General features: G+C 39.9%; 1 protein-coding gene across 12 annotated transcripts in view; it reads left to right on the top strand.

The window, feature by feature from the left end:
• The window catches only part of PPFIBP1 (PPFIA binding protein 1), a 176,410-nt gene that overhangs the window by 121,507 nt on the left and 41,985 nt on the right, over nt 1-12,918 (top strand). For all 12 annotated transcript variants that reach the window (XM_067696005.1, XM_067696008.1, XM_067696013.1 and 9 more), the window contains 4 exons: nt 5,935-6,021; nt 7,117-7,230; nt 8,251-8,382; nt 12,702-12,794. In XM_067696005.1, the coding sequence (XP_067552106.1) occupies nt 5,935-6,021; nt 7,117-7,230; nt 8,251-8,382; nt 12,702-12,794 (426 nt within the window). The remainder of the gene's footprint in view (nt 1-5,934; nt 6,022-7,116; nt 7,231-8,250; nt 8,383-12,701; nt 12,795-12,918) is intronic.

A 12,918-nucleotide genomic window follows, 5' to 3' on the forward strand; every position in this document is an offset into this window, starting at 1 on the left:
ATTTGTGGCTGACAGATTCAAGTCTTATCTCACTCTCTCCTCTTCCCCAGTCTCTCCTAGGAGAGCAGGCAATAAATGTTTGCATGCGGTGGTACAGATATAATACTGTGATTAGGACATGAAAGACCCTGTATTAGATATGTCTTTTGGTAGCTAAAGATAGCATTTAATTGAAGGAGCTTGAGTGAACTGCACGTTCCCTTTTCTTTCTTTCTTTCTTTCTCTTTTTTTGGCTGCACCAAGCGGCTTGCGGGATTCTCAGTTCTTCACCCAGGTATTGAACCCGGGCCATGGCGGTGAAAGCCCGGAATCCTAACCACTAGGCCACTAGGGAACTCCCCCCCACCCCCCGCTTTCCTTTGTTGATACTGAATTTTAAGAAACAGAATCATGAAATCAAAAAGACATGGCAGTTTTGTGGGGTTTTTTTTGTTTTTTTTTTTTTTACAGTGCGCGGGCCTCTTACTGCTGTGGCCTCTCCCGTTGCGGAGCACAGGCTCCAGACGCGCAGGCTCAGCGGCCATGGCTCACGGGCCCAGCCGCTCCGCGGCATGTGGGATCTTCCCGGACGGGGGCACGAACCCACGTCCCCTGCATCGGCAGGCGGACCCTCATCCACTGCGCCACCAGGGAAGCCCAGCATGGGGGTTTTTAAAACTATATATATTTACTGGGTGGAGAGAGAGAGCGAGAGAGAGAGAGAGAGAGAGAATGAGGAGGGTGTGTGTGTGTGTGTGTGTGTGTGTGTGTGTGATAGTACTAGTCCAACTATTTCTTAACATTTGTTGTCCTTGTAAAATTGGACTGATTTTCTTTTCCCTATTTTAATTTAGTTACTCACCATTCTGATTTGGGAATGTTACATTCAAAATGAGTTCTATGTTATAAATAAGTTTAATTGTGGCAAATCACTGTTTGTATGTTGATCTTGGATTTTAACAGGACAACAGAACTCAGGAAAGAACAACACACCAAAAATGAAGGTTGGGGACAAAAGAGGGCCAAGTGTAGGCTAATGCAAACCAACAGAACTAAGAGAATCAGAGGAAAACACAGCATGATACTTTCAGCAAAAATGACAGACAGAAGACTCCCACCTGCCGTGAATTAATAACTATTGAAACTGGGTGATGAGTACAAAGGGTTTCATCATTATAGGCTTTACTTTTATATATATTTGAAATTTTCTGTAAAAAAACATTTTAAAAAAGAGACCCACATAAGGCAAGATGTTAACATTTATTACATCTTTTTACTTGATTGTGTATTTATATTTGATGATTAAGGGGAAGTTAATATGAAAAGAAGAGCTCCTACTTAGATGGCAAAGGCCAAAGTAGATGGTGCTTGATATTACGTGTAGCACCTGCCACGTGAGTTCAGGCAGTTCACGTTCTCGGGTGTGGTTTCTGGCCCTAGGATTCTATAATTCTATGAGGAATCAAGCTTTGTAGACATTTTTCCTCCATTATGCCAGGAAGATCTGGCAAACACCATGGGTTCCTTAATTAAATTAAAGTATCACTGTTACAGCCCAGCTGCATCTCCTGCCCTGCCCTCCCTGGTGTGCTACACTCCCGCCCTTCCACACACCGTTAGTTGACGATTACGTTGTTGAAATCCTCCAGTTGATTCCAGTTTTGACTTAAACTTTCAGCTGGACTGAACGTGGTCAATGTAGGGTTGCGTCATGAGTTGAACTAGAAAGAGTTATTCTGAAGGCATCTCTGGGATTTTGAGTAAAGTAATTTGGGCTGGTGTTCAGTGTTTTGGATGTTAAATCGACTCAACAAGAGTTTATATCAAATATGTTTTTAATTATGAGCTTAGGGTTTGGTAAGCATCGTGGGAGAATCAAAAGAAATGTAAGAGTTTCGTACTGAGGTACTGTTGGGAAGAATAAGTGACCAACTCGCATAAAATCACTAGCAAGCCCTCCCTGGTGGAATATGATGAAAAGTTAATTGTGAAGTTCAAGACAAGACACAGAAGAGGAATCAGTAGAGGAGAAGAGAATGGCACAGTATAAGGAGGAGGTGGGAACTGGCTAAGAAAGATGGATTTCTGTGAAGGATACAGGCAGAGAGGAGTGGGAGGGCGTACAGGGGTGGACACAGAGCCCTGGAGTAGATGTTGGAAAGGAGAATGGACGAAAGTTCATTGAGAGGAAGAAATTGATGGTGAGGAGGAAAAAGGCAATAATTGTAGGTCAGTTCTCAGGAAAACAGGAAATCAAGGTTCCAAAGTAGAGGAATGGTAAGCTTTTAGGAAGGAGCTAAGGCTCAGTTCCCCTGAGACTGGCAGGAAGGAAGACAGGGAAGACGTAGGAGGCAGTACGTAATGTTGTGCGTTGAAGAAGGAAGTATATGAGGGAGTTCATGCAAGAGGACCTCAATTACTGTGCATTAAAAAGGCTCTGAGGTCACCTCTTAAATGTGGTAGGAAGAGGGCGGTACAGGCTTGAGGGGAAAGGGGTGTGTGTACCAGGTGGTAGAGGAAATGTGAATAAAAGTCTTACTGAGGGCTTCCCTGGTGGCGCAGTGGTTGAGAGTCTGCCTGCCGATACAGGGGACACGGGTTCGTGCCCCGGTCCGGGAAGATCCCACATGCCGCGGAGCGGCTGGGCCAGTGAGCCATGGCTGCTGAGCCTGCGCCTCCGGAGCCTGTGCTCCGCAACGGGAGAGGCTGCAACAGTGAGAGGCCCACGTACTGCAAAAAAAAAAAAAAAAAAAAAAAAAAAAGTCTTACTGAGAAGAAAGAAGGCCAGGATAGAACCATTCATTCATCTTTTATTCGTCTGATGTTTATTGAACACCTATCATTGTTCCTTCATTCAGCAGTCAGTTAGCTGCAGTCCTTCACTGCACGTCAGATGGAAAGAGGAACCGACAAAGAATGCAGCGTCTGTTGGAAGAGAGAGACGCATAGGTAGCCAAGTCTAGCCTAGTCCTTTCAGTGTGATGCCTGCTGTAGTGAAGGGTCATCTGGATGCTGTAACTGGCATGTAAGTGAACAGGCAATTCAAGGAAGACTTTCCAGACCAAGCCCCATTTGAGGTGGACCTTAAGGAATGAGGAACAAGGAGGAAAGGGTAGGAAATACAGTCCATGCAGAGGGAATAGAACTGGTGTGTGAGAGAGCATGCCGGGTTTGGGGAGGCTTGGGGTGGTCTGGGGGGTGGAGCACAGGAGACGGAGGAAGAATAGGGGCGGTAAGGTATTTGCCTAATGGAATTTATCTCTTGCTAACATTTTTTAGGCAAAGGTAACAAAATTAGCAGAAACAGAAATAAACGTGAATAGAATAGACCTTTACCTGCTTGAGTAAGTCAGCACAGTGCTTTGAAAGCATGTAACCATTCCAGTAGTGGCTCTTGCTTTATGTACCTATAGTGATTTTAGTGTTTAAAAATAAACTACTCTTGAGGGTTATGAGTGCTTGTAAATATCAGTACAGTGTTAAGAAACGTGAGTATGCTCATTGTGGTCAGTTTTTAGTATTTTTAAATGGATAATTTTGTAGAACTGGTTTTGAAACAACTTATTTCCATATCATAGGCAGTGGTTTCGTGAAACCCTTCTAGAACCTGCCCTAGAAACACTTCTAACCTTGCTCTAATTTCCTTTAGTCAGGAAGAGGAGGATTTTTGTTTTATGTCTTCACTGAGCAGAAAGCTTTTTTTTTCTACCCAATGAAATGGATGTTTATAAAACATTGTTTATGTAGTTTTAAAAGCAGATGCCCGCTAATGTTCATAATCAACATGAGGAATTTAAAGCTGTGCAGGGCCGGTCTCAGCACTTTCTAAGATCGAGAACATGCGTTACACATCCTGGCTCTTTTCCAAAAAACTGTCCTCAAGAAGTTAACATAAATTTCATTTTCCTGGTAGTCCCCAGGGATGGAAGTCATCCCGGCCACTCCGTCAGACTCCTCCTAATACTTGTAATTTAATTCTGGGCACTTCAGTTTACAACATAAATAGAATTATGCTGTGATAATTGTGCAGGTATGTGTGGTCAAGCAGGTGATGTTAAAAATTTTATCCACACGGTGCATGCTTAACTAAATTAGTTTCAGATTCTCTTGTGGTCTCATGGGAAATACATCCAGTGCACCGATGTTTTGAGAAAAAACATCCTGCAATTTTCTTTTTTGTTGAAGCTCCATTTTTGTTTGTTTTTGTTTCCTTCCCAACACATAACTTTTGTTATTCTCAGAATTTATACTTAAAAATGCATTAATTGGAAAGGCAGAGTGATAAAAGCACTTAATTCTGGAAACATAATTGCTGTCACATCAGTCGTGTTCTGGGCAGTAAGCATGTACAGTGTGTATTTTCTTGAAGTCTGAGGTTGTTTATTTGCTTTTTCAATTGACCTCTGGGCGGCCCCATCTAACCATTTTGGACTCCACTGGCTTTTATGTCTGTTGTATTTGAATGAGGAATCAGGAACTTCTATTGGGATTACACATTATGTGATTAGGAACTATTTAAATGAGATACCAAGAGACACAGCACATATACTACTCTATTTCAAAACGACATTTTTATGTTGTCTGCACTCTGTGAGCCTTTTCAATCTGTCTCCTTAATCACTTGTATATATTGCAATACAAGACGGCCGAGGAAAACAATCTACACTTCCTTTCCCAGTCTGTACTTCCTTTGGCATTTGTGCCATCCATATATATGCCCAAATCTGATAAAAGGGGGCAGAAGGGAGGAGAAAAAAGAGTAAGCACTAGTCTAAGTAGAGTACTGGGCTGGATGCTGTGGAGGTTACAAGATGATACCAGTTTGCAGGCTCTGCCTGGAAGCTTAGAGTAACAGTAGGTGAACAAGCAAACCCACGAGAAGTTAATGAATTCAGAACGGAATGTGGTAAATCACCGATGAGCATGACTAGTCCGTGCTGCAAGGGGAGGTCATTGTGGACTCAGTGCTTAAGCTCTTGGGGGAAAAGAGAAAGGCTTCAAAGGGGAAGGGAAGGGCTTCCCTGGTGGCGCAGGGGTTGAGAGTCTGCCTGCCGATGCAGGGGACACGGGTTCGTGCCCCGGTCCGGGAAGATCCCACATGCCGTGGAGCGGCTGGGCCTGTGAGCCATGGCCGCTGAGCCTGCGCGTCCGGAGCCTGTGCTCCGCAACGGGAGGGGCCACAACAGTGAGAGGCCTGCATACCGCAAAAAAAAAAAAAAAAAAAAAAAAAAAAGGGGAAAGGAAGATTTGTCCTGTGATTTGAAGACTTGAGTAGCAGGAAGAGGCCGGTGGTGTAAGTTGCCCCTGTTGTTTCCCGTGTAAAGGCCGGCATTTGTAGTCCTGGATTTGGGACTTTGGGAGGAGAAGGCAGGAATGGAAGGGCCTCCCAGGTCATTCCCGCTGATAGAGGCATTCAGGGGGAAAGAGCGATTTTGTGCCCGACCGCATGCTCACAAAGCTTTGCGTGCCCAGGTGGGCATCCACTGTCAGTGACTATCAGTAGCCACTGTTCCTTTTGGGTCATTATTTTCTTCTTCATGAGTTGTTTTTTGTTCTTGTTGTTGCTTTGTATATAAACCATGTTTCCTTCTCATATTTTCTATTAAGGGCAGTAACAGCTGTGCTGAATTCAATTCAGGTTCCTTGGATTAAAAACATATGCAATTTTTATTTACCCACAGTAGTTCAGTTTTTACTCTTCTTTTTTTTTTTGGTAGCGCCAGGTCTTTAGTTGAGGCAGGCAGGCTCTTTAGTTGCGGCTAGCTGGCTCCTTAGTTGTGGCATGTGAACTCTTAGTTGCAGCATGCATGTGGGATCTAGTTCCCTGGTCAGGGATTGAAGCCGGGCCCCTGGCATTGGGAGCATGAGTCTTAACCACTGCGCCACCAGGGAAGTCCCTCACAGTAGTTCAGTTTTAAAGAGGGTCAGGCTTACCCGTATCACTTCCTTTTTCAGACAAATGGACACCTCCCTGGGAATGGAGATGTGTATCAAGAAAGGCTGGCACGTTTAGAAAATGATAAAGAATCTCTCGTTCTTCAGGCAAGTGATTTTTAAATGCTGTTTTTCCCTCATGACTTAACTTACAAAGACCATTTTAAATTGGGATGGCAAGTTCAGATGCTCGCAGGAGCCAGACTGCCTATAGAAGTAAGCGCAGTAGGCCATCTGTACACGTTCAGGAGCGGTGAGGACTGTGGCAGAACAAGCATACATGTGAACAACACTTCTCAGCCTCTGCTCTTCAAGGGCCAGTCTGATGACAGGCACAGTGTCACCTGATTTTCTGATGTGATCTGTTTCTTTTTTAATATATAGCAGAAATTCTGATTTTTATACTATATATGTGTGTCTATATATTCATACATCTGTTCCATAAATATGAATAAGTATTTCTGAATCTGAATATATATTTAATTTTTCAATTTTAAAAATGATTTCATGGACCAAACCAAACAGCAAGTGGGTAGTGGAGTCCTGTTTGGAGGCTAAATCAGAGTTTCCCTCTCCTTCATAATCCTTTAAATCCTTGGCACGTAGTTTTACTTTGGTAGTTGAGCCAAAAGAGCTGAAGCATATTTACGAGGCTGGTGATCGTTGGGAGGCAAACTCAGGTTTGCAATAAGCACTGAGGATGAAGGACTAAGCCAGTGGCTCCTCTTGCACCTCTGAGCTACACCCTGGCTTTCGAACACATTCGTGGACAGTGTGATCATGAAACATCTCATGGAGGTTGGATTCCCTGGACTCTTGGTTTGTCAAGCGTCAGATTTAAATAGTCCTCGATAACTTCTCTTTCAAACATTAACTTCATTTCCTCTCTTAATCTCTAATACCACCTCCTACCCCCACCATCCCTCAAAAAAGATAGTTTCTGTATGTGCTCTTTCTCTATAAAGTGTCGCACATCCCCAATCAGCCCTAACTTCCTTGAAAATTGAATAGGAGTCCTCAGACCAATAAGCATCACATAAATAAGAGTGTGAAGGTCTGGTTTCTTATTAATTCTCAGATTTCTTGTTTTACAGCCAAATGAGTGTTAACATCATCCCAGTTTTTGTTCTATGTAGAGAAATAAAGTTGGCAGTGGGACCCAAATTCTTCCTAATCCATTACAACATTTTGCTCTAAATACAGGTAAGTGTGTTAACAGACCAGGTAGAGGCTCAGGGAGAAAAGATTCGCGATTTGGAGTTTTGCCTTGAAGAGCACAGAGAGAAGTTGAATGCCACAGAAGAAATGCTGCAACAGGTATGTTCAGAAGCGGGTACCGAGGTGGGGTTTTTCTGCTGGCCTATTTGAGATGCTACATTTATATGTTGCGTTTGCTCTGATGCAGTGGTGAATTTCGTGATTCACTTAGCCTGGTTTATTTTACTTTTTATCTTTTTGGCTGCGCCGCTCGGCATGTGGGATCTTAGTTCCCTGACCAGGGATCAAACCCACGCTCCCTACAGTGGAAGCGTGGAGTCTTAACCACTGGACCACCAGCGAAGTCCCCTGGCTTATTTTAAGCAAAAAACCTAGAGTAGCAGGTCTCTAAACACATACACACAGTAGAAAGTGTTCACTGCAATTAGAGTCTGGAATAAAATATTAATAGGATTGTAGATAATTTTAAATGTCTCCTTTATGCTTTCATATGGTTTCCTAATTTCCAACCATGAATGTATATTTTATGATTAAGAAAAAAGATAAGTACCTTATATGACTTATTGGAAAAATTTTGTAATGTATGTGGGTGCACACACATATGCTCGTCTATGAGAGGGCCTATAATACAGCAGGTAGAATACACACTGGAGCGAGACTGTTAAGGTTGAGTCTCTGCTTTGCCATTTCCTTGCTGAATGACCTTCTGCAAGTTCTTAACCTCTCTGTTCCTTAGCTTCCTCGTCTGTTGAATAAGAATAATTCATGAATTATCCTATGAGTTTCTATCTCATAAGGTTGTTTTGAGGACTGAACCACTGAATACCTGTAAGAACAGTGCCTGGCACATAGCAAACATAATAGCATCTTCAGTGTTATCTTCAGGCTTAAGAATGTATACGTTTATATATGTGTGTATCAATATAATGCTTATTGAGCATTAGTTCGGCTCTTTGAAGGCTAACTAAAGCAAATAATTTTTTCCAAATGTATCTATTATTGATTAATCTTCACATCCTCTACTTAAGAGTTACTGCTTCGCAGTCATAAGCGAGACACATCCATATGTGGCTGTTCACAATAAAACAACTTTTGGATGTCTCTCTTAAATTCTAATAGGAGCTTCTGAGCAGGACATCCTTAGAAACTCAGAAGTTGGACCTGATGGCTGAAATATCTAACTTGAAGTTAAAACTGACAGCTGTAGAGAAGGACAGATTGGATTACGAAGATAGATTCAGAGACACAGAAGTAAGTGATACCCTTCCTCTCTCTTTATATACATATACGTATCTATGCACATATATATGCATACTTATATATCTCGCACACACGTATTCCTAGAACAAGTTGAAATTCCTTGGAGTTGTGAAGGAGAGGCAGTTAATTACTATGTTCCCTCATTATCCATGCTTCTTTTTAAGAATAAACTTACACTGACTTTTTATCACTAAATGATAGTGGTAATTTTTGAGACTTTTTTTTTTTTTTTTTTTTTGCGGTACGCGGGCCTCTCACTGCCGTAGCCTCTCCCGTTGCGGAACACAGGCTCCGGACATGCAGGCTTAGTGGCCATGGCTCACAGGCCCAGCCGCTCTGCCACATGTGGGATCTTCCCGGACCGGGGCACGAACACACATCCCCTGCATCGGCAGGCGGACTCTCAACCACTGCGCCAGCAGGGAAGCCCTATTTTGAGACTTTTGATATGAAATATTAATCCTTTCACTTGCCTTTAGAAATGCTTTTGACTTTCGGACATTTGGAGCTTCTGTCTATCTATTCTAGCCATCCATGCATCCATCTGTCCATCTGTTCATCCATACTGATTCTCTTCATTGTGGAAATAATGGGTTCAAGTGCATGATTTTACTAGTAGTTCTTATTTAAGCACACTGATTACTTACTCTATAGTAAGTAGATTTTTAAATGTGTATGGCAAACATGCTTTCATTATGTAATCATAAAAATCACAGATTTTTAGAGGTCATTTAATTTGGCCTTCTACTTTTGGTCTAATCCACATGTAAATCATTCCAAATAAATACAGCTCAGTATACTTTTGTGAAATTCAGGGTAGATTCTACAACATGAAATACCCATTTTCCTGGCTAAACATGCTTTCTTGTTTGTTTGACCTAGTTTATTGTTAATCCAGGTTTTCTAATTTGTTAATTGCTTTTTTGTCAAGGCGGAGTTCAGAGCATATCCAAATGAAATCTATTCATTTGAAACTAAGTATAAAGCACTGTAGAAATTTTTTCTCTCCTAGGGCCATCTCTTCTTTTCTCTTTAGTTTGTTTCCTCAGTTGGGGTATGGAGAGGTGTCATACTGAATTAGAAAATTGGGTACCAAGAAGGAGAGAGGAGAAATCATTTACTTACTTTCCCCCTCTATCTTCATTTCAAATATTTGTTTTATGCTCACTACATGCCATCACGATATGATATATATTATCCACATATGTTATCCACTGTGTGAAAGTCCTTCCTTGAGCTGAATGCAATAAGGTTTACTCCATTGTTATTTTTAAAATTAAATTTTCTGTCGAAGATGTAACTATAATGGAAAGTCTTGGTATATGTATTACTTGCTCAGTAACAAAAGGAAATCCCCAGCTTAGCTCATGTTTTAATCTTAAAGCTCTTTGTCAGTCACCTATATAAGTATGTTTTTCATTTAATTGAGACTGGGGCTTTTAAAACAAAACTTAGGAAGTTACCTACTTTCATTAAAATTCTAGCTTTTGTGCTTTCTTTAAAAATCTGTTTGGATATTTCCTCTTTTCCCTTCTGTCTTTCCCTGACTCCACAGCTGCTACAGAACACATTGGTAGAATTCAGTCAACAGATGCATAACATGGCAGTGGAGCTAACTCTGGTGTCAGGAAAGAAGTTTATCGTTTTGGGGCATTAAGAGGTGGCCTTATTATACACACAAAGTTTAGGGAAAGTCTTAACCGGCACAGGTGTGGTTAATTTGGATATGAGATGTTAACCAAATATTGGGACTAAATTGAAGTAGCTGTTTTAGGATTTTTTTTTTTTTGTAAGACCCCAGAGCAATATCTACATCTCTTGAGTTTGTCTGCATTTTTTATAAATCCTTTTTTGGGGTTTACTTGCTTTGCTCGTGCATTGTCTCAATCATATGGAAGGTGATCTTGTTATCAAACTTGTAGTAATCCCTGATAATTTTCTAATAAACATTCAACACTATTGTTAAAATGTAGCATGCACATACTCAGAGATTATGGGATATATGATAAACTTTGTTAAACATGAAAATAGTCTTCAAAATTAAAACTAAAAAAATTAAAATTGAATATGCTCATTTTCTTAGAATGAGCATAGAATGCTCATTGTCTTAGAATTTTAGATTATTTAGAGATGAATTTCTAAGAAAGCATTGGAGTGGGGGAAGAAGTATAGATACTTCCAAAAGACTGGGGGTAAGAGTCTTGAAACTGGAAGATTGAGGGCTTGCCTGTCCCAGGAACTGCTGATAGATGTTTGGCATCGTTCAATGGTGCCCCCTTGTGGTAAGAATACAGATATCAGAAATGAGTTTCTGTGGAGCCCTGAAGAGTTTTCTGAAAAGGAAAAGATAACAGGGATTTTCTTTTTAAAACAGTACTGAACTTCTGATAAGAAGTTAGTTGGAAATAATTTGTATTACATTTTTCAAAGTTTCATGTTAAGGAGCTACTTCCAGATTTTCCAGCTTGACTTTTCATGGGAAGATAGGGCTTCTTTCAGATTAGAAATTTATGTTCATATTTATGGTGTTGCTACAAAGCATGATTGGGTAGGTTTTTTTAAGTAGAAAAATGGCCTCAATTTATAATTCTATTTTATTCATTTGTTTCTTCTTTACAAGTTGCCACTGTTTCTAAAGGAAGTGGTAAAATACAACAATCCAATAGAATTCAAAGCTGTTTTTTACCAATAAGAAAGTGGGAAAATATATATAAGAAAGACCAGATTGATTAAGGAAGGCTACTAAGAATTCGTATTATGCAAAGATGGTTAATAAATGGGAGGTAAATAAATGGGAGGAACTGACCTTTTCCTTGAACTTGAATTCTGAACTTGTACATAAGGACTCACAACTAAAATGTTATTAGATGATGTCAGTTATTTACCTCATTCATAAAAGGAGAAAATAGATATCCTCTTATTGAAACATTGTATTAATAGTAATTATAATTAATATTAATAAGTAATTATTATATAATACTAGGTAGTACTTTCCCCCCTTTTACAAGAAACTACAATTTAAAAGCTTGTAGGTTTTCTGAGAAGTGTATTTCACAACAGCATCCTTTTTTCTAGCCCCTGTGAGATTGAATTCTTACACTTAGAAGTTTAGAATAATCCCTCAATAAAAAACTTTTATTTCTTATTGCATTGTTCTGTTTGTTTTTTACAGCATTCTTGTGTAATTCTTTTCTGTCTGTGAATCTGTGGCTCAGGAATAAATGTCTTGAAAAGAAAGGGAAAAAAAACACATTAACCATTGGTGGGGTTTTCATGCCTTGTGGTTAAAAAAAAAAAAGTCTTCACAGAGTATTTGAGCCCTTCTTTTGGATGAGTTGGTATTGTTTCACATTTTAATTTCCTTTTCCTATTCTCTGGGCTCTGGACAAAGATATGTCACTATTGCTCAGAATATTTAGACAAATTTTATTAGCAAATTAGTTTTGTTTGTTTGGTTTTTTTTTTTTGTGGTACACGGGCCTCTCACTGTTGTGGCCTCTCCCGTTGCGGAGCACAGGCTCCAGACGCGCAGGCTCAGCGGTCATGGCTCACAGGCCCAGCCGCTCCGCGGCATGTGGGATCTTCCCGGACTGGGGCACGAACCCGTGTCCCCTGCATCGGCAGGCGGACTCTCAACCACTGCGCCACCAGGGAAACCCACAAATTAGTTTTTTTTAAATAAAAGTAGAAAAGTTGTATGATTGTATTTGTATTATGAAAACATTAGGATTGCTTTCTTTTTCATTTTCCAAATATAAAATTATTATGATACTGAATATATTTGTAAATGATAAGGCCCTCATCTACCCTCAAGTTGTGAATCCTTGGTCTAAAGTGTTTAAATTTCATTTGATTCTCCAAGATTGGGCTGATGAACAATCTGTTTTTTTGTAGAAAAATTAAGAAATTATTAAAGTATTTTTGTAAATATCCATATATCACTGAAAAGTCTCTAAAAGTAAGTGACTTTACTAAAGAAAATTTCTCTGGTTTATTTTAAAAGATAAGAGTTCATATAGTGATTTTTAGTCTAGAAATATTTGCACAATGATAGTAAACGATCAGCTACATTTCTTAAAATTTTAGTCACCTTTCATTTTCATCATCAATCGCATCATTTTAGGGCAGAGGCAATGTTTTCAATGGAAAGATGCTTTAATTCTCAAGGAGACACATTCATTTTCAGTTGTCTGATCTCGTTCATCCAGCTTTAACTCAGGAGCTATTGACTGAAGATTTCCAAGCTGCTATTTTGGTAGATAAGTGTGTTACTGGTTTCCTAATGTATTTCCTTGTCGCTTTTTGGACAGGGGCTAATGCAGGAGATCAATGATTTGAGGTTAAGAGTCACTGAAATGGACAATGAAAGACTTCAGAATGAAAAAAAGCTGAAATCTACCAAAGTAAGTTCTCACAATGGCAAAAATTTTTATATAAATGGCTCACTATCTACAATCAATAATATAAATAAAATACATTTTCTACTTAGTATATGATAGAGAAGGCATTTTACAAGGGAATGAAGTT

The sequence above is a fragment of the Pseudorca crassidens genome, chromosome 11, assembly GCF_039906515.1.
Source record: "Pseudorca crassidens isolate mPseCra1 chromosome 11, mPseCra1.hap1, whole genome shotgun sequence".
In the NCBI taxonomy this organism is placed as follows: Eukaryota; Metazoa; Chordata; class Mammalia; order Artiodactyla; family Delphinidae; genus Pseudorca; species Pseudorca crassidens.